The sequence below is a fragment of the Canis lupus genome, chromosome 1 (assembly GCF_048164855.1).
Source record: "Canis lupus baileyi chromosome 1, mCanLup2.hap1, whole genome shotgun sequence".
NCBI lineage: Eukaryota > Metazoa > Chordata > Mammalia > Carnivora > Canidae > Canis > Canis lupus.
In genome coordinates this window covers 117,568,925-117,594,631 of record NC_132838.1, presented here as the reverse complement: position 1 = coordinate 117,594,631, position 25,707 = coordinate 117,568,925, and the positions used below count along the sequence as shown (strand labels likewise).

Here is a 25,707-nt window from a genome sequence, read left to right as displayed (position 1 = left end):
TCATGGGAGCACAGCCGCAGCCTGAGCCCCCTCACCCCCACTCCACCGCCCAGCCGGTCCCTTTAAGAGGCTGCTGACCCAGCCCCGTAGCCTTGTCCATTCCAACTGCTCAGTGCCCAGCAGGTTGACACCTAAGTACTTCCAGTGACCCCCCGAGTGTCACCCTGGCTCTGTGTCTTTTGGGAGTCTTTGCTTGTGCACGCATTTATTTATTTGTTTGTTTGTTTTTAAAGATTTTATTTATTTATTCATGAGAGACACAGATAGAGAGGCAGAGGGAGAAGCAGGGTCCTCGCAGGGAGCCCCAGGGGGACTCGATCCCAGGCCCCTGGAATCACGCCCTGAGCCAAAGGCAGATGTTCAACCACTGAGCCACCCAGGCGTCCCTCCCTTGTGCATTTATTCTTTCATGGTGTATCCAAATGACCCTAACTCTGTCTCGGGGGTGGATGCAGGCTGTGGCTCACAGGCAGGATCTAGATAAAACAGGAGGTACACGGTTGGCACCCCAGTCTCAGGCCGGTGGGCACCTCCTGGCACAGCTTGTGGGCAAAGACATCTCACAAGAATATTGTGCAATACCATCTATTTAACACAGTAGAGCAAGATTTCTCTGAGCCTGGGCCACACAGATCGTTGGAGGCTTTTTTGAAAATTAATGGTCAGGGGGCACCTGGGCGGCTCAGTAGGTTCAGCGTCTGCCTTCGGCTCAGGTCCTGATCTCAGGGTCCTGGGGTCCCACCAGCATTGGCTCCCTGATCCGTGGGGAGATCCGTGATCCTTCTCCCTCTCCCTCAGCTCCACACCCCCCCAGCCTTGCTTGTGCTCTTTTGCACTCTCTCTCAAATGAATAAATAAAATCTTAAAAAGGAAAAAAAAAGAAAATTAATGGTCAAATTTAATTTTTTTTTTTCCTGAGAGAGGGCGGACCACAGACTTTTAAATGGATGGGTGATACTGAGCAGGTTTTAAGGGGACTCTGAACAAGGGTCTCCTGGAATGATGACCACACACTCTTAGGGACTCAACACCCTGCAAGGCCTGAAGGGATCAGATCCCTGGCCGCGCCTCCTTCCCATGTGCCTTCCCCTGTCATGCTTTGGGATGAAGCCCTCACAGCCCTTCTGTTTATCAAGACTATCCTTTCAAGATCTTGGCCTGTGAAGCTTCCTCGACCCCAAACACTTACCCTACACCCTCCCCATGTTCAGCGGCTCCTCTTCTGTGCTCTCACAGAGATCTCTTTCTCCAGGGAACCTCCTTGGGCCACCTGCCGACTGGGTCAGGTACCTGGGCTCCCACAGACCCCTCTGTCCTAGCCCTGACACCTCTGACCCGTAATCCCTCCATCACAAGCCCGGCCACTCTGGACGGCTGTCCCCTGGTGACGTCTCACTGCCCCTGTGGACGCATGAGGACAGGATCCGGGATGTCTCAGTGACTGCCGTGGGCCCCGTATCACCCAGCCCAGGGACTGTTTGCTGAGTGAAAGAACTCACTGTGACCGTGACTCGGGGTTTGTGTTTGGATTCTCTGATAAGATAGTGGATTCAGCAATGCCCTTCACCTCCTGGGCGGGTCACCCCTCCCTGCCAGCGCCAGGTCCCGGGAAGCCTGTAGAGAGGGGCAGAGGAAGCAGGGACCCTGCCTCTCCCTCCAGCCCGGCTAAGCCAGCAGCCAGGTCTCCTGTGTGCCACCCCCTACTCCCCCCCAGCTTCGTCCAGATGTGGAAAGGTCAACTACCCTCAAGAAATTTGTCCAGCCGTCCTCATCTGGGAACTTGAAAGCATATCCTGAATCCAACCATCTCTCCCCTCTCTGCTCCCCTGCTGGCTTGGCCTCTGCCCCTTCCTGCGTGGAAGTCACAGTGGCCCCCACCCCAGTCTCCCTGCTCCCATCCCTGCCACCCTGCAGTCCGCTCCCCACCCACAGCCAGAGCGAGCCTGTGAAGCCCTGGGGTCTGGGCCCTCTTCTGCCCCACAGGACTCTTGAAAGCAAAGTGTGCAGTTGCCCAAAGCCAATGGTCTGGCCCAAGGCCTCCCAGACCTCCAGACCTGCCCCCCCACCTCCCGGACAAATGTTGCTTTCCCAGTGTGAGCTCCTTGACAGGCCGAATTAAAACTGTGACCTGTGGTCCCCCTGCACATCTGCCCCCACTATCTTCGCCCGTACTAGGTCATTGCTCTTATGTATTGGGTTCCTTGTGTGTTTTCTGGATCCGCCTGACAGACTGTGAGCTCCACGAGGGCAGGGATTTTTGTCTGTATTTTTTTTTTTCATTTGGGCTGATGTCAAACAGCAGATAAGAGGCACTTAAATAAACTTTTGTTGAAAGAACCAAATCTCAGGGTGCCTGACACAGTTCACAGCATGCAGCAGCAATCCTAGCCACAAATAGTGACTTGGACACAATTTCTTGCTTTGGGATGATGTTCTTTGTCGACCAAAGACACACTACCCCAACATAAAGCAGAGGGGCAGGCTCAGAGAGAGACATCAGGAAACCCATGACAACAGTGACGCTCACTGAGAACTCACTGCCTTCACTCGTGTGAGCTCATTCCATCCTCACAACAACCTTATAAGGAAGGTATTATATTTATTCCGATTTTACTGTGAAGAAACCTGAGGCCCAGAGAGGTTATATGACTTACCCAAGGTCACACAGCTTAGTAAGGGGCAGAGCCAGGATTTGAACCCAAGCAGCCTGTCTAGAAAGCCCTCCCCTGTGAACCCACAGAATCGCACCAGACACCATTACACAAAGAGGCCTCGTATCGAAACTGTGCTCCATTCAATGATTTACGGAATGGTTATTGAGCATCTACTACACACCAAGCTTTCTGTTAAGTGCTGGGATTTGCAGGGAACAAAACAGTCACAGTCCCGCTTACACTCCAGCAGGAGGGGCAGCAACCCGAAGTGATCAAACAAATGAATATTTACTGGCAAATGAGAAGAACGTGAAGGAAAATAACAGGGTACTTGAGGATTGAGGCAGCGGGGAGGAAGCTGAATTAGACCAGGGGATCAGGGAAGGGTCTCTCAGGAGGTAACCCTTGAGCTGAGCCTTTAAGGATGAGGAGCCGGCCAGGAATAATCTAGAAGGAGCAGCAAGGGGAAAAGTGAAGGTCAGCAAGGAGCGGTGGTGGAGAGGCTGGGTACGGTCAGTGAGGGGAGGGTGGCCCAACGTGAAGGCAGGGGTCAGTTCATCTGGGGCCTTGTGGAACAGAAGGAGGAGTTAGCAGGTTAGTCTAGTAGCAGCCAGAGGCATTTGAGGTTTGATCAGAAGAGGGACGAGGTCAGGACCGAGTCTGGAAGATGCCCACCCCCACCCCCCTCACCTCTCACTGCCTTGTGGAGGTCACTCAAGGCAGAGGCTGAGATTAGGAGCCCAGGGAGGAAGCTGGGGGAGAGCTGTGGGGAGAGGAGGGGGAGGTGGGGGAGGGAGGCTCAGGAGATCTCTTATGGGAACAAGGAGGGGGGGCAGGAGGTGTCTGGCCTCTGGCAGGTGAGGCCCCACCTGGGATGGGATCCTGGGGGAGAGGTAGGTTTGAGGAAGTGCTAAAGCCCTTGTAGAAACTGGAGGACGGGTAGGGGGAAACAGCCAGGGGGCTGTGGGACAACTGGGTCTTGGAGCTTCGGGGAGAGATTGGAATCAGGTACTGGTGAGGGCCATGGCTGTGCTGAAGGGGTAAAGTGAGTTATGAGAGCTGAGAAAGCCTCTGGCAAGGCTTGGGGAGAGGAGCAAGGAGGGGAGGGCAGGGCCCAGAGGGGAGTCACTGCTGTTAAAGAAAATAAAAGCACAGTCTGAAAGGTGGGTGAAGAACTGGGAGGGGTGGGGGGGGTCAGAAAGCAAAAGATGGGCTCCGCGGTGTTTTGTATTTCTGAGTGCCCCCCAGTACCCAGCACAGAGCCCACACACAGCAGATGTTTAAGGAAGCACATTTTCTGCTCAATGAAGGCACACATGGTGGAGTTGAAGGCAAAACTCACATAGATATAAACCCTGAGGCCTCAAGGGCTGCATTTTATGACTAGGGCAGGCCAACTCCCTCATCCCCACCTCTGGTAGGGAAGCTTGAGAAAAGAGGAACTAGAAAAGGGATTCTATTTTTTTTAAAGATTTTATTTATTCATGAGAGACAGAGACAGAGAGAGAGAGGCAGAGACACAGGCAGAGGGAGAAGCAGGCTCCGTGCAGGGAGTGTGACATGGGACTCAATCCAGGGTCTCCAGGATCACACCCTGAGTCGAAGGCAGACACTTAACCACTCAGCCACCTAGGCGTCCCAAGAAAAGGGATTCTTGATGGATAAAAAAGATGTGATATATATATATGATATATATATTATAAAACGTGTATATATATATATATATATACATATATATACGCACGCGCGCACACACACACACACACACACACACTGGAATACTACTCAGCCATCAGAGAGGATGAGTACCCACCATTTGCTTCTACGTGGAAGGAACTGGAGGGTATTATGCTGAGTGAAGTAAGTCAATCAGAGAAGGACAATCATCATATGGTTTCACTCATACGGGGAGTGAAAAGGATTATAAGGAGTGAAACGGATTATAAGGGAAAGGAAAGGAACTGAGTGGGGAAAATTAGAGAGGGAGACAAACCATGAGAGACCCCTGACTCTGGGAAACAAAGGGTTGCGGAAGGGGAGAAGGGTGGCCCGATAGGGTGCTGGGTGACGGGCACTGAGGAGGGCATGTGATGGGATGAGCACTGAGTGTTATACTATATGTTGGCAATAATTTTTTAAAAATTTTAAAAAGAAAAAATAAGGAAATAAATTCTTGGATGGAGAAGAATGCAAAAGTTCAAGATGGGGCTCAAGAGCCAAGGATGCGGGTGTGGAAAGTAATCAAGGGAAACGTCATTTAAAATGGCAGGCCAGAAGGGGGCGCTCTCCCGCCGCACTGCTCCAGGTTAATCAGGGAGGAAGTGTCCGTTACAGACCCCAACCCAAGACTTCAACGGGAAACAATGGTCAACTACAGGCGCCAAGGGGAAAAGACGTACATTGTATCTCCTGCAGGAAATACCCCCCCCACCTTGGAACTCGGCCTTGGGAAACCTCCATCACCCTGGACTTTATGTTTTTTTCCAATGGACTCTGGTTCAAAAAAGCCCCTCCCAGGGTGCCTGGGGGGCTCAGTCCCTTAGGCGTGGACTCTTGGTTTAGGTTCAGGTCATGATCTCAGGATTGTGAGATCAAGCCCTGCATTGGGTTCCGCATTGGGCATGGAGCCTGCTTACGATTCTCTCTGGGACGCCTGGGTGGCTCAGCGGTTGAGCATCTGCCTTTGGCTCAGGGCATGATCCTGGGGTCCGGGGATCAAGTCCCCACCCCCCCATCGGGCTCCCTGCATGGAGCCTGCTTCTCCCTCTGCCTGTGTCTCTGCCTCTGTGTGTGTGTGTGTCTCTCATGAATAAATAAATAAAATCTTAAAAAAAAAAAAAAAAAAGATTCTCTCCTTCCCTCTCCCTCTGCACCCCCACCCCCACCACAGGCACGTTCTCTCCTCAAAACAAAACAAACAGCCCCTCCCAACTTCCTCATCCTTCTCCGTAAAATAACGTAAACATAACATAAAATAAACATAACATAAAATAACGGTCCTCTCCTTTGTTCACCAGATTTGCCTATGGTTTTGTCATAGTTTGCATGTCCCAAATCATAATTCTCCGTTATTCCTGAGTAACCCATTTGCACTGGTAAACTAATGATTTATTTTTAAGGTTAACAAGGGGTATAGGCCTCTAGATCCAGTAGTCCAATCCAGGAGCCAAAATTCATTAAGTGGAGGGATGAGGGGGGATGGGACTTCTTCGGTCAAAGTTTCTTCCAATTTCCAGCCAAGTACAAAGGCAGAATTAAGAAGTGAGGCTGGGGGCACCTGGGTGGCTCAGCGGTTGAGCGGCTCAGGTAGTGATCCCGAGGTGGCTGAATAAATAAATAAATAAATAAATAAATAAATAAATAAATAAAATCTTTAAAAAAATTTTTTAAAATTAAAGTTAAAAAAGAAAAGAAAAGAAAAGGCTAGACCAACCCAATCAAGAAAGTAAGAAGGTCTCTATCCAGTCAGCCAGTTGGTAAAGAACAGAGGGGTGGGGTGGGGTGGGGTGGGTCCAACCTATCCGGTGGGTGGAACTGTCAGCCAATCAGGAAAAGAGAACAAAATGAAGGGGCTTCCACCCCGGGCAGGTGCCTGTGCTAAGCCCCTTGGCTTTCCAGCCCACCGGGAGCCAGAGCGGAGGAAGGACGTTGTTCCTCCTCGGTTCCACCGCGGCTCTGAGGAGTCGGGGCTGCAGGCCGCTGGGGCGTGCAGGCCCGGGACTGAGGGGATCCTGAGTAGGGGAATTTGCACCCCGCCTCCTCCGCAGACCCGCAGGCCTCCAGAGAGTCCAAATACGTCTTGGAGGACTGGGCAGCGCATCTGGTCCTGTCGATTACTGCTTTGCTTCCTGCGTAGGAATCCTAGCACGACTCCATCTTCAACTTTAGAAAATGCTGGAGGCCCAGCCATTCCCCGCTCCCTTCTCGTCCCCCAATTCCTCCTCCCGGGGTGATAATGAGCCGGAACCTGGGCTTTCCCCCGTGGGTCCACCCCCAGCCCGGGCCTTTCCCCACTTCCTTCAGCCCCGCCCATCCGCTGAGGTCCCGAAACCACGGGTCCCACCGCCCCCACAAACCAGGGATGCCAACGAGAATGACAAAAGTGAGGAAGTGCCAGTGGGTAAATACCCCTGGTTCTTAACTTCTGCGGGCGTCGCTATGAGCACAGTCTCTGTGCATCTTACTTTCCTGCCCTTAGTACCGGGTTTACCAGCCCACAGCCCAGCACCCTTGAGCCAGGGGACCCTACAGCCAAGGGCCTTACCCGCCAGGAAACTTCCAGCCACGACTCCCACCAACAAAAGACCCTCCAGCTGGGCAGTTCTGTACCCAAGAGACCCACCCGCTGAGGGACATCCCAGCCACCAGCCTGCCGTCTTAGTTACTCAATGCCTTGGTGTTGTCTTCCCCTTGCCCTGCTCCGCAGGCCTGTGACTTCATGGTGCGAGGCAGGTAGTCAGGGAGGAAATGGGGGGGGTGGGGCGCCTGGCTGGCTCAGTCGGGAGAGCAGCTGGTCTTGATCTGCTGGTCCTGAGTTCTAGCCCCAGCTTGGGCACATCCAGAAAGTTTTCAATTAAATGCATTGCATTGACTAAATACACATGCTTTCTGAGTTGTGTTCTGTGTGTGTGTGTGTGTGTGTGTGTGTGTGCTTATACCTTATGCAGATAAGGGAAGTGTATTTTGGTGTGGTTTCATCCTTCTTTTCTCTCTGGGCCTATGCCTTCATTCCGGTACAAATTCTTATTTGCCAGATTAATATGTACACAATGGAATGGGACAGAACAATCTCACCTAAATTCCCACTATTCCCACCTGTGCTATTACATAGATAGTACTTATCTCTCTCTTTTTTTAAGATTTTATTTATTTATTCATGAGAGAACACAGAGAGACAGAGACACAGGCAGAGGGAGAAGCAGGCTCCCTGTGGGGAGGCTGATGCGGAACTCGATCCCAGGACCCCTGAGCCGAAGGCAGACGCTCAACCACTGAGCCACCCAGGTGCCCAATAGTACTTCTCTTTAACTCTTGATCTCAGGGAGGTGAGTTTGAGCCCCGTGTTGGGTGTACAGATTACTTAAAAATAAAATCTTTAAAAAAATGTTCACTTTCACCAGAAATTTTTTTGAGGAGTCTGTCCATATGTATTAGAAAGCTCTTGGCTGCAAGTAACAGAAAATTGTTTCACATCAGCTTAAACAACAAGCAAATCTTTTCTATCACAGAACAAAAGGCTCAGGTAGGGATACTCCAGTCCTCCACCAGGGAATCCAAGCCTGGTCGCCAACATCTGGAAAGAGTCACAGGAAAAGAAGAATGCTCGGGAACTCACAGCTCATTATATCAACTGTTACTGTCCGAGCTGGGGTGACACTTCTGCCTCCCTCCAGGCTGGGTGACCCCGGTTCCCAAGCCCTGATCTGGGCTGGCTCAGCCTCGCCAGGAGATCAAATTTTGGTCTTCTCTCTGGGCGGGGTGAAAACCATTCTGACTCTGCTAGATGGGGCAGGCAATCTGGGGGAGTCTAACTGAAAGCCTTCTTTCAAGATTTCCCATCTGTGCTCTAGTTTCTGCCCCCTCGGCACGTCAGCTTGCCAGCTGTGCATTCAGCCTCAGAGAAGGTTCTAGGATTCCTGAGCCTCTCCGTGACACTCTTCTTGCTGACCCACTCATATCTCAGCTTTATCAACAAACAGTACTGAAGTGGCTACAACTCATGTCTTGCTTCTCCAGCTCCCCAGATTTAACAGACATTTCTCATCCTCTTTGGCTCTCTTTATCCTTAACAGTTCATGCCTTTTTAAAAAATGCCTTTACTGATATTTAGTTCTGTTCAACATGCCACGTGCAGCCATAGGTCATTCTGATCATTTCCAACTTGTAGTATGTTCCAAAATGACCACTTTTCCACATATGCACTGCATACTCTGCTATCCAAGACACCCTTATCTCTGGAAGGTTTCCACATCCTCCTCACTGGTGTCAACCCTTGAGGCTAATTCCCGCCCTGCAATATACTCTTCACACAGCTGTCACAGTGATCTTTGTATTTTTTATGTGTTTTTCTTTTTAAGAGGGATGACACTCATGCAGTAAAGTGCATAAAGTAGATGCGTCTTAAGTGTACGGCTAGATTTTCTTAACGTGTAAACACCATTCAGATCGGGATACATTCTATTTCCTGCACCATGTAAGGTTCCCTAATGCACGTTGCAGTCCAGACCATTCCCAGAATTAACTGCTGGACTGACTGCTCTAAACAATTAGGCTGTTGTTGTTGTTGTTGTTGTTGTTGTTGTTATTCTTGAGTTTGATACAAATGGAATCACAGAGTATGTACTATTTTGTATCTGGCTCCTTTCACTCCATTCATTCATTTTGTTGCATGTGCCAGCAGTTCATTTTTTATTGCTTCCATTTAATGAATAAATCCAAATTTATTTATCCAATTTGTCCACTGATGGACACTTAGGTTGTTTTTTTTTTTATAGTTTTTGACCATTATGAATTAAACTTCTGTGAATATTTTTATATGAGTCTTTTTGTGGATATATATGTTCATTTCTCTTGGTGCTGTATCTAGAATATAACTAGTGGATCATAGGATAAGTATGTGTCTAATTTTAATAGAATTTGTCTGACAGGTTTCCAAAGTGGCTGTACTGTTTTAATTTCCTGCCAAATGGCTGCTCAAATACTGTGTCAATTTTTAATTGAACTGCTTATCTGTTTATTATTGATTTGTAGAGGTTAAAAAATATATTCTGGGGGGCGCCTGAGTGGCTCAGTGGTTGAGCGTCTTCCTTTGGCTCAAGTCATGATCCCAGGGTCCTGGAATCAAGTCCCGCGTCAGATTCCTCATGGGGAGCCTGCTTGTCCCTCTGCCTATGTCTCTGCCTCTCTCTCTCTGTGTGTCTCTCATGATTAAATAAATAAAATATTTATACATATATATACACACATATATGTATATAACTAAAATATTTATAAATATGTAACTAATATATATATAATCTTTATTATAATCTGGATATGAGTCCTGTGTCAGATATGGTCAGTTTTTCTTCTTGTTAATGGTATCTCTTGATAAGCTGAGGTTTTAATTTTGATGAAGTCAAATTTATGGTTCTAGTGTGTGTCTCGTTTCATCTTTGCCTACCTCTGTCATGAAAATACTACGCTCTCCTTTTTTTTTTTTTTTAATATTTTATTTTTAAGTAATCGCCACATCCAACATGGGGCTTGAACCCACAGTGGTGAGATCCAGAGTCGCCTGCTCCATCAACTGAGCCAGCCAGGCACCTCTTATCCTGTGTGTATTTTTTTTTAAGATTTTATTTATTTATTCATGAGAGACACAGAGAGAGAGGCAGAGGCATAGGCAGAGGGAGAAGCAGACTCCTTGTAGGGAGCCTGATATGAGACTGGATCTCGGACCCCGGGATCACACCCTGAGCCAAAGGCAACACTCAACTGCTGAGCGACCCAGGCGTCCCCTGTGTTTTCTTATAGAAGCTTTTATAGTTTTAGTTTACATAAATAAAGATTATTTTGTGTGTATGGTGTGAGGCAGGGAGTCAAGTTTTATTTTGTTTTCACATCTACATCTCCATTTGTTCCAGCACTATGTGTTGAAAACAATTTCTTTTCCCCACTGAAATGCACTGATGCCTTTTGCTGAAGATCAGTGCATCTTATATTTGTGGCTCTGCTGTTGTACCTGTTGTATTCTGCTCTACCAATCCTTAATGTTTTTATTTTTAATTTTTTAAAATATATATATTTTTTTATTTATTCATAGAGACACACAGAGAGAGAGAGGCAGAGACACAGGCAGAGGGAGAAGCAGGCTCCATGCAGAGAACCCGACATGGGACTCGATTCCGGGTCTCCAGGATCAGGCCCTGGGCTGTAGGCGGCGCTAAACCACTGCGCCACTGGGCTGCCCCCCTTAATGTTTTTAAAGATATTTTCACAAGGTGTAGTAGTCCAGGTGTGCAGGCTTCTTCTTTCAGTACTTTGAAAATGTAATTCTATTGTCTCTTGGTTTCTAATTATTTATGATTAGAAGATAATTCTGCAGTTGATAACACTATGTTGTATAATTGAAATTTGCCAAGAGAGTAGATGTAAATGTTCTCTCTCTCTCTCTCTCTCTCTCTTTCTCTCTCACACACACATGCACGCACACATGCACACAAAAGGTAAATAAATATATGAGGTGATGGATGTATTAATTAACTTGATGGGGGGAATTCTTTCACAACGTGTAGATATATCAAAATATCAGGTTGCACACTTTAAATATTTTACAATTTTGTCAATTAAACCTCAATGAAGTTGAGGGAAAAAGATAGCCTTAATTTTTTTGTTTGTTTGTTTTCTTGGAGTTCAGGTGTCTTTTTTCTATAGCTACTGTAATGGTTAATTTTATGCATCACCTTGGCTAGGCTCTGGTGCCCATTGTTTGGTCAAACACTAGTTTAGATGTTGCTGTGAAGGTATTTTGCAGATGTGATAAGCATTTAAAATCAGTTGACTTTAAGTAAAACAGATACCCTTCATAATGTGTGTGGGCCTCATCAATCAGTTGAATCAAGAGAAAACAATTGAGGTTTCCTGGAAAATTAGACATTCTACCTCAAAACTGTAACAGAAATCCTGCCTGACTTTCCAGCCTGCTGGTTGCCCAGTGGACTTTGGACTCAAGATGGCAATGTCAAACTTTTATTTGAATTTCCAGCCTACCAGCCTGCCCTACAAATTTCCAACTTGCCAGTACCCATGATCACATAAGCTAATTCCGTAAAATGAATCTCTCTCTCTTCGCTCTTTCTGTATTTCTCTCTCTGTATCTCCAACTCTATCTCTATCTCTGTATTTTGCTTTTCTGGAGAATCCTGACTGATACAGTTGCTTTAAAATTTTTCTCTCTGGACTTTCCTGAACTTCTTGAATCTATAGGCTCATGTTTTTTGTGATTTAGGAAATTTGTCAGGCATTACCTCTTCAAAGATTGAATCTGTTTTCTCCAAGGACTTCAATGACAGTTACATGGGACAATTCAATAGCGTCTTATAGCACTCAGACGGTTGTTTTCTTTTTCCTTTTCTTCCCTGTGCTTCAATTTGGATGATTTCCATTAAATTTATTTTAAATTTTCTGATCTTTTCTTCTGCATCCAAGATATTGTTAAGCCCAGTGAAACAATTTAACTTCAGATATTATATTTATCAGCTATGCCTTTGGGGGCACTCCATCTCTCAAACTGTCACATCAGCCTACCTTGCCTTAGAAAGTTTGCTGGTTTCTTTTTCCCCAGAACAAGCTCTCTGTCACAGGCTCAGTCCTTAACTCACCTGTGCCAACATTTGGCAAAAATCCCCAGAGAGAAAAACTGCTGGTTTCTGCTTACTTAAGGGAGATCCTTCACTCTCTGGACTTCAATTTCTTGAGATTTTATTCTTTACATTCCATAGCTCTTTGATGTCTTTAAAATATGAATTTTTAGTTTATCTTTTTGTTCACTACTGTTATGGAAGGAAGATGGTCTTCCATGATCTTCAAATTTGGACCTTTTAAGATAGAAATCAGATCTTGTGCTTTTCTGTTTCCATCTCCACTGGTTTCCCTTCACACTTAAAATCTAAACTCCTTACCATGGGCATGAATACCATGACTTTGTGACTCTGGGTGATCTGTTCCTGATGATCATTCTACATTGACTTTTTAACATACTCCTATGGTTATCCTCCAGGTAAGCTGGTTTTTTCCTTTTTCCTACTCTTCTTATCTCAGGATATTATACTTGGTATCCCATCTGCTTGGATCTCTCTTCTCCCAGATACTTCCATAGGCCTTTCCTTCTCATGCTTCAGACCACAACTCAAACATCACCTCCTAAGAGAGGCTTTTCCTGAACATGTTATCATCTTTGTCTCCCTTCCATCCCCCAATCTCTCTGTGTTATTTCCTTTTATTATTTATGATGATCTAGAGTAATATAATTAGTTTGCACTTTCTTATTTATGTTCTAGCTTCTGTCAAGATAACATTTTGTGAGGTAGTGGTCTAATCTGTCCTGTTCAGCATTGCATTCTTAGGTCCTAGAACAATACCTAACACACAGAAAGTATGCAATAATGGCTGTTGTTGAACAAATGTTATTGACCAAGTGGGTGAAGCTCCCAGGATACCTACAGGAGCTGTTAGTATACAGGGTCATGGAAGGGCATATCCCAAACACACAAACACATATGCACAATCATGCAGGAGGCATCATAGGTACTGATCTCAGAGTGCTGGAAGAGGGAAGACTTCCTCCATGGGGGAAGAGGCAGGGCCCTAATGTCTAAACCCAAGTCCAAAGGTTCCCAGGGGAGCAGGAAAGTCCTATGGTACTTGGCACTGTGAGGGCACAGGGCATGCCAAAGATGTGTCCTGGATCATGGTTCCTCTATGTGTTCTGCATTGTGTGGTGCCATAAAGATGAACAGGAATATAAACAGACTTGGAATGATGGCCATGAGGCTGAAACACAAAACCAGCATAGCATTTTTCTTTGCTCCGACTTTGTCTTCCAAACCATTTGCTTCCAGTGTCTGTGAAAGTGAAGATAGGCTTATGTTTTCCTTTAAAGGGTGAAATGGGGCAAAGGTCCCCTGGAGAAAAGTTGGAGGCCATAATCAGGATTGGGGTTTGGAGGATTAGGTGGAGGAGAGGAAGAAGCAATGGAGCAAGATGGTGCAGGGGGTCTATGCAGAACCAGATAGAAGAGGGTATGGAGGGGTCTTTGGGAAGAAGCAGAGTCAGCAAGATGGTGAACCGAGTGGGGACAAGGTCCAGCGTAGCAGGGAGGGAAGGCTACAGAAGGGCTGGGGCTAGTATCTAGAGAGGAGGGGGAGTTGGGGAAGGGATGGCTCTTATGGAAAGGGGGACTGGGGCACAATGGTTAATCCCCACCCACCAAACTGGAGAACACTAGCATTCCCAGTGGGAGGAAGCAGAAGACCAAAAACAAATGGGAAGCAATATACAGTCCTTTGCAAGAATGCTGAAGGCTGTCTTGTAGATGGCTTTCTGGGAGTTCACAGTCTGTGGGAGAGATACGGAGAATGGAGAATAAAAACCCAAATAAATAAACTGAATGATTTCAGAAGGGACCAAGGGCTGTGGAGACTAACTAGGACATGGAGGGAGAGGGACCCAGGAGGGGACATTAGGTGAGATGGGAGTGAGGAAATTAGGGAAGACCTCTGTGGGGAGAAGACATCCAAGTTGAGACCTTGGATGCTGGGCCAGCCATGAGAAGATTTAGGGAAAAGAGTTCCAGGAAGGGGAACCAACAAGTGCAAAGGTCCCAAGGTCAAAAGATTTATGTGCTCCAGAAACAGAAACAAGGGCCATGTGACTCAAGTGTGAGGGGGCAGCGGAGGAGGGGAAGAGGGCAGGAGCAGGCTAGGCAGAGTCTGCACACTTGGGGGAGTGATTTGGGTTTGATCCCGAGAGCTGTGGGAATAGGGAGGGTTTAAGCCAGGTAGGGATGTAATCTGACTTGGATTGCTCAGCCGCCCTGAGTAGAATGGAGAGTGTAGGCAGGTTTCTGCTTTGTCTGTAGACAGAGCCTGGCTGTTTCATTCTTAGAGAGAATGGGGCAGCGCTTGGACCCCTGGGACCCTTGGCTATGATGGGATCAGGTCATGGAAAGGGAAGCATTCGGGACAGAGAAGTCTCCAGGAAACATCTGCCAGGAACAAGCCATGTAGGATCAGAGTATGCCTGTATCTGTGTGTGCATGTGTGTGTCTATCTCCTAAGGTGAGATGCCGCCCACAGCTTAGGCAGTACCCCCTCAGTTCCAGGAAGTATGCAAGTTGGAAGGTGTAGGGGTAGCTCAGAAACCCTGCTGTGCACAATTCTCCTCACCTTATACCAGATAAATCACTAACATAAGCTATGAAGAGCAAGAAACCCCTCCCTTGGCTGAAGGTTCCTTGGCTGGTATATGTCTTGCCCAATGGATCCTGTGGCTGGTGGTCATGTGCCTCTTGACTTGTGGGTTACCTCCCAGGGAGACCATCTACTCTCAGTGCTTCTTCTCACTCAGGGTTTATTTTTAAAATTTTTTTAAAGATTTTATTTATTTATTCATGAGAGACACAGAGAGAGAGGCAGAGACACAGGCAGAGGGAGGAGAAGCAGGCTTCATACAAGGAGCCTGATGTGGGACTCAATCCCAGGAATCCGGATCATGTCCTGAGCCAAAGGCAGATGTTCAACCTGCTGAGCCACCCAGGCGTCCCTCACTCACGGTTTAATGTGCAACCCAGACCCATGCCATTGCTTGGTGGAGCATCAGAAGTTCTGAATCTCCAGAGATTCACCTAACTTCTGAAATTCTCTTGGATTGCACAGTCTGGAGTCTGCTTTGTCCGCAAAACCAGATATAAGGATAGGACGGGGAGGACAGCTGAAAACATTGCTGGGTGCATATGGCTGGAGCTTGCCTACTCTGTTTCTTGTTCTGTGAAGGAATTGGCTTTCTTCCCCAGTTATTTTTGTCCATCTTCCCCTTATTTTACCAGCAAAAATGGGTTAATTTGGGAATAACAGAGAATTGTAATTCAGGACAAGCAAGCTATGAGAAAACCATATGCAAGTCTGGAGAACAAAAGAGGGGAAAGCTCTTATACAGAGAAAAAAAGAGGAAATTTGGTGGTGGCAGGGGTGGGCCGGGGGTGGGGTGGCTGTAAAACAAAACAAAACAAAACAAACAAAAACATTCCTTTGGAGTTCTTTTTTTTTTAATTTTTTTTATTTATTTATGATAGTCACAGAGAGAGAGAGAGAGAGGCAGAGACATAGGCAGAGGGAGAAGCAGGCTCCATGCACCGGCAGCCCGACGTGGGATTTGATCCCGGGTCTCCAGGATCGCGCCCTGGGCCAAAGGCAGGCGCCAAACCGCTGCGCCACCCAGGGATCCCTGGAGTTCTTTTTTTAAAAAGATTTTATTTATGTGTTTATGAGAGACACACACAGAGAGAGGCAGAGACATAAGCAGAGGGAGAAGCAGGCTCCATGCAGGGAGCCTGATGTGGGACTCCATCCGAGGACTCCAGGATCGCCCTGGGCTGAAGGTGGCGCTAAACCGCTGAGCCACCCGGACTGCTCTGGAGTTCTAAGTACAGTGGCTTTTCATTGGTTATGTTGTGACAGTCTCTCATTGGCAGGGCTGTTGCCAGGGTGGGGGAAACTTCTTCCTCAGCCGTAATAGTCAAGTAGCGCTAAGGTAGTATCGATTTCCAAGGTACCTCTTTTCCTGTGAGGTCTGCAATTGACAACATGAGGTAGGACATGAGAGCTCCCCCTTCTGGCCTCTTGATTCCAATTTTTTTTTTTTTTTTTTTTTTTTTTTTTTTTTATGATAGTCATACAGAGAGAGAGAGAGAGGCAGAGACATAGGCAGAGGGAGAAGCAGGCTCCATGCACCGGGAGCCCGACGTGGGATTCGATCCCGGGTATCCAGGATCGCGCCCTGGGCCAAAGGCAGGCGCTAAACCGCTGCGCCACCCAGGGATCCCTCTTGATTCCATTTTAAACAGTTTCATTTTATTAATTTTCACACCATTTAAGCAAGAAGAGTTCCTTAGTTCTGGAATATAGTTCCTTTAGACTTCTTTGCATCCACAGCTCTTTGCTGCCTTTAAAAATATGCATTTTTTGTTTCTCCTCTTCCCCCCTATTATGGAAGGAGACTGTGATATTGTGATTTACAATAGGAAATATGTTGGTCTTCCATCCATTCCTGGCTCCCAAAACCCCTGGAGTTTCCTGTGATAAGAGCAATCTAGGCGTCTTTTGTTTTGTTCATAAGGTGACTTTTGGAAAGCCCTTAGGTAACCTAAGGATGGGGGCTGGTTGGAGGGGAAGCAACTCTGTGATTTGAGGGTTGGAACTTCAGTACCTGCCCCCAATCTCCAGGGAGGAGAGAGAGGCTGGAGGTTGAACCAGTCACCCAAAGCCAATGTTAAATCATAACTGTGTAATAAAGCCTCCATAAAAACCCAAAAAGCCAAGGTCAGAGAGCAGCTGGGTTGATGAACACATAGAGATTTGGGAAACGTGGCATGCTCAGAGAGGGTATGGAAGCTCCACAACCTTTCACCGTATCTTGCCCTCTACAGCTCTTCCATCTGGGTGCTCCTGAGTTTTATCCCTTTAAAATAAACTATCAATCTGGTTTATTTACTAGTAGGTAAATTGTTTCTCTGAGTTCTGTGAGCCACTCTTGCAAATTAATCAAGCCCAAAGAAGTTGTAGGAGGCTCTGATTTTTAGCCAATGTGCCAGAAGTACAAGTAACAACCTAGGCTTGCATCTGGCCTCTGGGAGAGGGGGTATTCTTGCAGGAATGAGCCCTTAACCTATGAAATCCGATTCTATCTCTGGGTAGATGGTGTCAGAAGTGAGTTGAATTGTAGGACACTCAGCTGATGTCCAAGAATTGCCTCCACACATAATTGGAATTAGTACCAGAACCCATTTAGAGAACGTTTACATTCAATTTACACATTGAACTCATCTTTTAAAAACAAACAAACCTGTGTTCTCCCTGTTTAATATCTTTAAGGACTTCACTTCATACTTAAAAATCCAATGTTCTTCCTGTGACCTTCCATGCCTTGACTTGCTTCCTGCCCATCCTCTGACCTTACTCTGTAGTACTCTGATTACTCACTCCAGCCCCACTAGTCTTCCTCTTCCTGGGACAAGCCAGGCTCCTTCCTGCCTGAGTTTTTGTACTTACTGTTCCGCTTAGAACTTTCTTCCACATGTTTCTGTAGCTCTCCTCACCTCAGGTCACAGCTCAGATATTAGGTCCCCAATGAGGGCTTTCCTGAGCCTCCCTGTCATAAGTCCTTCTTCCTGTTCTCCCAATTTTATCCTGTTTAAAAAAATTGGGGGGGACGCTTGGATGGCTCAGTGGTTGAGCGCCTGCCTTCAGCTCGGGGTGTGATCCTGAGGTCCTGGGATCGAGTCCCGCATCAGGCTTCCTGTGTGGGGCCTGATTCCCCTCTGCCTGTGTCTCTGCCTCTCTCTCTCTCTCTCTCTGTCTCTCATGAATAACTAAATAAAATCTTTAACAAAAAAATAAACAAATTTCGTAATGTTGTCCACCACCTAGAATTATGCTGTTCAGGAGAGTAGCTACTAACCACATGACCACATGTGGCAAATTTAATCTATATTAGTTATAATTAAGTTAAAAATTGAGTTTTTCAGTTGCATTAGCCACATCCCAAATGCTCAGAAGCCACATGTGGTGAGTAAATACCATATTGGATAGAATGGCTTATAAAACATTTCTATTTTTGCTGAAAGTTCTATTAGACAGTGCTGATCAACAACTACTTTGTTGCTTTATGTTTTACTCTTTTGTTTTCTGTGTCCTCTTAATATACTGTAGGTTTCACAGAGCAAATACCTCATCTATCTGAATCAGCATTGAATCATTAAGGTCTGAAACAGTGCCTGGCACATTATCATGGTTGCCCAATAAATGTTCTCTTAATATACGGATAAGCCCCACGGTACTCAGTGAAGTGGACTCGCAAAAGCATGTGAACACATATGCATATGAGTAGAAAGGAGATGAGCAGAAAGCGGAAGTCTCCTCAAAAATTTTATTGTTCTTAAAAATGCTAATGGAGGGGAAACTTCCTCCAGGACAGGTAGGTTATTGATGTCCAAGTTCAAAAGCTCCAGAAGGTGAAGTTCATGACTTTTTTGAGGGAGGTGAGCTTTCAATATGATCTCATACTTCATGTTTCAGGACTCCAACTATAATGGAGCTAATGATCATAATGGAGCCCACCAGGATGCTTGAGATGCTAAAGCCCAAGGCCAGTCTGGAATTTATTTGTGCTGTCCTCTGATCCCCATGAAAGTTGGCTTCTCGGGTCTGTGGGGATGAAGGCAAGCTGGTGGGAGTGTTTCCAAGGGCGGAGGGAGATAGGGAGCGACATTCCAGGGGGAGGTGGGGAGTGAAAGACCAGGAATGATGGTGTGAGGGAGGTAAGGGCAAGGTTCAGTCCCCCAGTGGAAAAAGGAAGAGGAGCAGATAAGGGGGTCCTGGGGAGGAACAAGGGCAGCTAGATGGTGAAGGAGGGAGTAAATTCTCCAGGAGGAACATGAAGAGGTCCCTGGGGAGGTATGGGGATGGGAAGGAACAGAGGAGGAATATCTGGGAACAAGGGGAGTTGGTGATAGCCAGATGGTGCCCACCTTGATGGAAAACAAGAGGGCTGGGATTGCCAGCAGAATGAAGAAGAAGAAGGAAATCATGGAGAGATACAAATAATCCTTTTCTGGAGGATTCAAGGACATCAGGATGACTGGCTGCATTGGTGTTACCATAAACGCCAGGTTCCTGGGCTCAGTCTTAGTAGCCGTGGACCTTGGCCTGAAGAGGAGATGCTGGGCCAGCAGAATCTGCAGACAAGAAATGGGTCCTAAACAGAGAACATCTCAATTCCCAAGAAATGAGGATCAGCTGAACCAACCCCTCTGCCTAGAAAGGCACTGAAAACAGACTCTGCCCCAAGCCAGAACTCACTATACTTCCATGTTCCTGCATAATAGCCTTACTGGCCCTATAACACAATTTAACCCTCCTCTATGTTCTCATAATTTCTCTGTGTACCCCTCATTGCCCCCTCCATGTGTCCCTCCAACTGCTTCACTTTCTTCTTCTAAACTCTCTCCACCCCATTTCACCCACGTACACTTAAACTCACCACTCTTTTCTGATAATCCATTCACAAAAATAGTTAATGGCCCTAGAACTTACCTTGGCTTTTCAGTTCCTGAGATTGTCCAGGCAATTTGTGTCATAGGGCATGAGCTTCTCTACTGGCTGCCATTTCATTAAGATTAGGGCCTCAGGTTAGGCATGTCTCAAGTGCTCACAATCTGTTTCTGATTGGTTCAGTGTGTATAAGGGGTGTTACCTAGCCTCTCCCTTTTCTTCCTGCCCTCTTAACTCAATGAACCAGAGGACTGGGTTAGTCACTTACACCTTTTGTTGTTGTGCTCAGTTTGAACTCCTGGTTCAACGTACAGTGTGTGGGTCTCACTTCCAGATTGGACCTGAGTGCAATGGACAGATTTACTGATAAATAGTCCTACAAAGAGCCTACCATACATGAGGCCCACACTGGGCTCTGAGGACCATGTGGTGACTAAGGCAGACAAGATCACAACTCTGGAATCCATAGCCCATGAGAGAGAGCATTCAAATAAATAAGACTGGGACAGACACCTGGGTGGCTCAGTTGTTGAGCATCTGCCTTTGGCTCAGGTCATGATCCTGGGGTTCTGGAATCAAGCCCCACATCAGGCTCCCCATGGGGAGCCTGCTTCTTCCTCTGCCTGTATCTCTGCCTCTTTGTGTCTCTCATGAATAAATAAACAAAATCTTCTTTTTTTAAAGATTGATTTTTATTTCATTTATTTATTTAAAGATTTATTTATTTATTTATGATAGACATAGAGAGAGAAAGAGAGAGGCAGAGACACAAGAGGAGGGAGAAGCAGGCTCCATGCCAGGAGCCCGACGTGGGACTCGATCCTGGGACTCCAGAATCGCACCCTGGGCCAACGGCAGGCGCTAAACCGCCAAGCCACCCAGGGATCCCCCAATAAATAAAATCTTTTAAAGTAAACAAACCGGGCAACCCAAGTGGCTCAGCGGTTTAGCGCTGCCTTCAGCCCAGGGCCTGATCCTGGAGACCTGGGATAGAGTCCCATGTCAGGCTCCCTTCATGGATCCTGCTTCTCCCTCTGCCTGTGTCTCTGCCTCTCTCTTTCTCTCTCTCTCTCTCCCTGTGTCTATAATGAATGAATAAATAAGTAAAAATCTTTTAAAAAATAAAAAAATAAACAAACCAATTTAAGGGAGAACCAAGGGCTCCAAGGAATAACTAAAATGATAAGGAAGAGGGGATGTGTACTATTATAAAAGAAGACATATCTGTCACAAATATTTATGTAGTGAGCTACATATAAGCTACATTGTGAAAATGAAAGCAACAAACAAAAGATTTTTTAATAAAGCCATTAGAAATATAAGGAGAAATGTCTAAAACCACAACCTTAATGTGAAACCTAAATATGCCTCTTAGAAAGTTTGAAAATGGGGGGATCCCTGGGTGGCTCAGTGGTTTAGCACCTGCCTTTGGCCCAGGGCGTGATCCTGGAGTCCTGAGATCGAGTCCCACGTGAGGCTCCCAACATGGAGCCTGCTTCTCCCTCCTCCTGTGTCTCTGCTTCTCTCTCTCTCTCTCTCTCTCTCTCTCTCTCTCTGTCTATCATAAACAAATAAATAAATCTTAAAAAAAAGAAAATTTGAAAATGAAGTAGAAAAAGAGTGCAAGAATACAAATAGAATTTTAATAATTTAACTAGTAAGTACAATTATAGAGTTACTTAGAAAGTTACACCCTAAATAGTTACCTCACCTTCTCTAGTTATATCAAAGAAATAGTCACAAAATTCATCAAGAACCTGGCTACATATAGAAATTCCAAAATGTGGGATCCCTGGGTGGCGCAGCAGTTTGGCACCTGCGTTTGGCGCAGGGCGTGATCCTGGAGACCCGGGATTGAATCCCACATCGGGCTCCCGGTGCATGGAGCCTGCTTCTCCCTCTGCCTGTGTCTCTGCCTCTCTCTCTCTCTCTGTATGACTATCATAAATAAATTTTTAAAAAATTAAAAAAAAGAAATTCCAAAATGTAGAGTTCCTTAAATAATACAAAAAAAAAATCAGAAGTAAACAAAGAGAAGACCTAGAAAAATTTCTATTTGCAAATTAAAAGACCTCATAAATTACAGTCATACCCTGGAGATATTGCAGGTTGGGTTCCAGACCACTACAATAAAGACAATATAACAATAAAGCAAGTCAAATGAATTCTTTGGTTTCCCAGAGCATATGAAAGTTATGTTCACACTACGCTGTAGTGTATTAAGTGTTCAATATAATTATGTCTGAAAAAATATAATCCAAAATTACTCTAAACAGAAAAAACTAGGAAAGTCTAACAAATTATCAAGGAAAAAGACAGTCAACATACATTAATCCCAAGAGGATCCAGATGTTAGAATTTATCAGACAGATTTTATAATGGCTATATAACCATACTTCAAAAACTAAGGGTGAACACTCTTGAAATAAAAAGAAAGAAAGTCTATAAAAATAACCAAATAAAAATTTTAGAACTGAAAAAAGCAATAACTAAATTTTTTAAGATTTTATTTTTTTAAAGATTTTATTTATTTATTCATGAGAGACAGAGAAAGAGAGGCAGAGAGATAGAGAGAGAGAGGCAGAGACACAGGCAGAGGGAGAAGCAGGCTTCCCAAAAGGAGCCCAATATGTGACTCAATCCTGGATCCCAGGATCACACCCTGAGCTGAGGGCAGACTCTCAACCACTAAACCACCCAGGTGTCCCTAAAAGATCTTATTTATTTATTTATTTATTTATTTATTTATTTATTTATTTGAGAGAGAGAGGGTGAGCAAGAGAGAATATGAGCAGGGGGGACAGGGAGGAGCACAGGGAGAAGAAGAAGCACTCTTCACTGAGCAGGGAGCTAAACACAGGGCTCAATCCCAGCACCCTGGGATCATGACCTAAGCCAAAGGCAGACACTTAACTGACTGAGCCACCTAGATGCCCCAATAACTGAAACTTAAAAAAAAAAAAGTTAATCTAGTGAGTTAATCACTAGATGAACTCAACAGAGGAAAGAATCAACAAACCTGAAGGTAATTAAATAGAAATCATCCAGTTAGGATAATAGAGGAAAAAAAGATTAAGATAAATTAACAGAGTACCAGAGACCTGTAGTACAATTTCAAAAAGTCTAACATTCATGTCATCAGTTTCAGGAGAGGAGAAAGAATGCTGCAGAAAAAAAGAAAGAAAGAAAGAAACAATAATGTCTGTACACTTTCCAAGTTCGGTGAAAGACATAAACTTATAGATTTAAAAAGCTCAATGAATACCAAATAGGATAAACCTAAAGAAATCCACACATACAAACATGATGAAAAGACTTCTGAAATACAGAAGAAAATCCTTATGAGCAGAGTTAGATATAGAATTCTTTTTTTAATAATAAATTTATTTTTTATTGGTGTTCAATTTGCCAACATACAGAATAACACCCAGTGCTCATCCCATCAGATACAGAATTCTTAAATGTAATATAAAAAACACAGTCATAAAAGGACAAATTTGAAACTGGCTGTTGTTGAAATTGAACATATTTGCTTTGCAAAAGAAAAAACACTGAAAAGATAAGTAACATGGAGATCCTTGGGTGGCTCAGTGGTTTAGTGCCTGCCTTCGGCCCAGGGTGTGGTCCTGGAGTCCCAGGATCGTGTCCCGCATCCAGCTCCCTGCATGGAGCCTGCCTCTCCCTCTGCCTGTGTCTCATGGATAAATAAGTAAAATCTTTAAAAAAAAAAAAAAAAAAAGATAAGTAACAGCCTTTTTTAACAGGGAAAAGCTTACAAATCAGAAATCTGAAAAAGGACGTGTGTCAGAATTACAGGGAGGAAACAAACAATCCCCTTTAAAAATGGACAAAAGATTTGAACAGATCCTTCACGAAAGAGGCTATAAGAACATCAAATAAGCACAGGAAAAAATATTCAAATCATTAGCTATCAGGGAAATGAATATTCATTTTAAAACTTTGAAGACATAGCACTATATACCTATTAGAATGCTTCAATTTAAAAAAAAGGCTATCAATATCAAGTGCTCATAAAGATATGGAGAATTGGAACCCTCATTCATTACTGATGGGAATGAAATATGGTATAGCATTCTGGAAAAACAGACTGTAAGTTTCTTATAAAGTTAAATACACATTTATCCTATGATCCAGCAACCCCCACTTCTGGGTATTTACCCTAGATAAATGAAAACATGTTTATACAAACTTTTATGAGAATATTTACAAATACTCTATTCATAATCTCCAAAAATGGAAACAATTCAAATGTCCCTCAATGAGGGTACAAATAAACTAACTGCATAGTCCAATATGTTGAAATATTACTCAGAAATTAAGTGGAACAAATCGGTGATACATTCAACAACTTGGATACATCTCAAAGGCTGAGGAAGAGAAGCCATTCTCAAAAGGTTATATAGAAAGAGTTATGTCCATGAAATGACAGAGTAAGGAACTTCAAAATCCCATTCCTCCACGAAAGCAGTGAATAAACTAACAAAAATTGTCAAAATCCACTTTATCAGAATCAAGAGTTTACAGCAACCAGGCAAATGTTTAATCAAGAAAAAAACAACCCCACCAGTGTCAGTAAGAGAGCCTTGTGGTGTTTTAACTTATCCTGGCACCATCTCCCACTTCCCAGCTCAGTCGTAGCCTTGAAGACAATAGCCCACATTCCCAGTACAAGTTCTTAGTACCTATACTTAGATACTAGATACAGAATTCATTCTTAAAGAATCATGGTTGTTGCTTGGATCTGTCTAGTGGCCCCCTGAAAGACCAGCTCAAAAGGCTTGCTGTTATTTTCTCTGAGAACAATCCTAGGGATGGGGGAGCTACTAGAGGTGGGGGGAGGTGTCCAAGGCAAGTGAATAAGCTGTTACTACCTAAACTAGAGAGGGATAATAGCTGGAGTAAACCAAAGACCAACCAAAGAGCTTTGAAGAAAAAGCTGCGGAATGAGATACTTGGGAAATAAGGGTGTAGAAAAGCTCCTACATATTCCTGGGAATCTAGAGGTCCACATGTTTGTCCAGGGCTGGATGTATGCTCAGCAAAGACCTGAGAAGACCCTCAGCTCTCACCTCTGGCTGACCTTTAGGGCTATATAAGCAGTAAGTGACAGTGAAGGCAGAGTTGTAAACTACTTCCCTGAGTGTTGAGGGCATGTACCAACACACATAGAGCTCATCTGCACAGACTGGGAGATTTCTGATTTCCTTGCCTTTGGGTATTTACAAAATATCTATCAAATAAGTAGCTGACTACTGCACTAATAGAATAGAGACTTCAGTGACCACACTCAACAAAGAATACAATTTAAAACAAATTAGTGCAGAAAAGTCACTACACAAACAACATTACAATAAGCAGCAACAACAAACCATTCTCCAAAGCGGAGAATTTGATTTCAAGATTTGTCACATTATGAAATCCAAAATAACTCTTTGTCAAGAAAAAATGATGAGGCATACAAAGAAAGCATGGCTCAAGTACACACAAAAAATAAATTAAGAGGGGCATCTGGGTGGCTCAGTTGGTTAAGTGTCTGACTCTTGGTTTCAGCTCAGGTCATGATCTCAGGGCCTTGACATTGAGCCCTGCATGGGTTTTTCCCAAGTCTGCTTGGGTTTTTCTCTCCCTCTCCTTTTATCCCCCCGCCCTCCTGTGCACATACATGTGCATACACTCTCTCCCTCTAAAATAAATAAATAAATCTTTTACACATTAATTAATTAATTAGTTAATTATTTAATATGGGGAGCCTGGGTGGCTCAGTTAAGTGTCTGACTCTTGATTTCTGCTCAGGTCATGATCTCAGGGTTGTCAGATCAAGCCCTATGCTGAGCTCCACACTCAGGGTGGAGCCTGCTTAAGATTCTTTTTCTCTCTCTGCCCTCTCCCCTGCATCATGTGAGCATGCACACATGCTCTTGATCTCTCTGAAAAACAATAATAAAGAAACTAATAGACACGTCCCTGAGGAGATTCAGACATTATATTTATCAACTAGAGATTTTTAAATCAACTATTTAAAATACACTCAAACAACTATAGGAAACCATAAGAATAAGCAACACAACACCAATGAAAAGAAATCATAAAAAGGAACCAAATAGAAATTTGGGAGTTAAAGATTACATTACCTGAAATGAAAAAATTCACTAGAAAGATTCAAGGACAGAATTGAGCAAATAGAAGAAAAAAAAATCAGTGAATGTGAAATGGATCACTTGAGA

General features: G+C 44.8%; 1 protein-coding gene across 8 annotated transcripts in view; it reads right to left on the bottom strand.

Annotated features, from left to right (window-relative positions):
- Window positions 1–15,652: 15,652 nt before the first annotated feature.
- Window positions 15,653–25,707, bottom strand: part of LOC140606805 (uncharacterized) — a 90,403-nt gene continuing 80,348 nt past the window's right edge. For 3 of the 8 annotated variants that reach the window (XR_012009058.1, XM_072780741.1, XM_072780746.1), the window contains 3 exons: window positions 19,731–19,803; window positions 18,940–19,146; window positions 18,325–18,616 (listed from right to left, as the gene is read on the bottom strand). Coding sequence is in view for 2 of the 8 variants with exons in the window: in XM_072780741.1 (XP_072636842.1) it covers window positions 18,470–18,616; window positions 18,940–19,146; window positions 19,731–19,803 (427 nt within the window). In the remaining 6 variants the exon portion in view is untranslated. Of the gene's footprint in view, window positions 15,984–18,324; window positions 18,617–18,939; window positions 19,167–19,730; window positions 19,804–25,707 lie in introns of those variants that run through there. The other 5 variants (XR_012009049.1, XR_012009066.1, XR_012009047.1 and 2 more) reach the window with 3 other exon arrangements.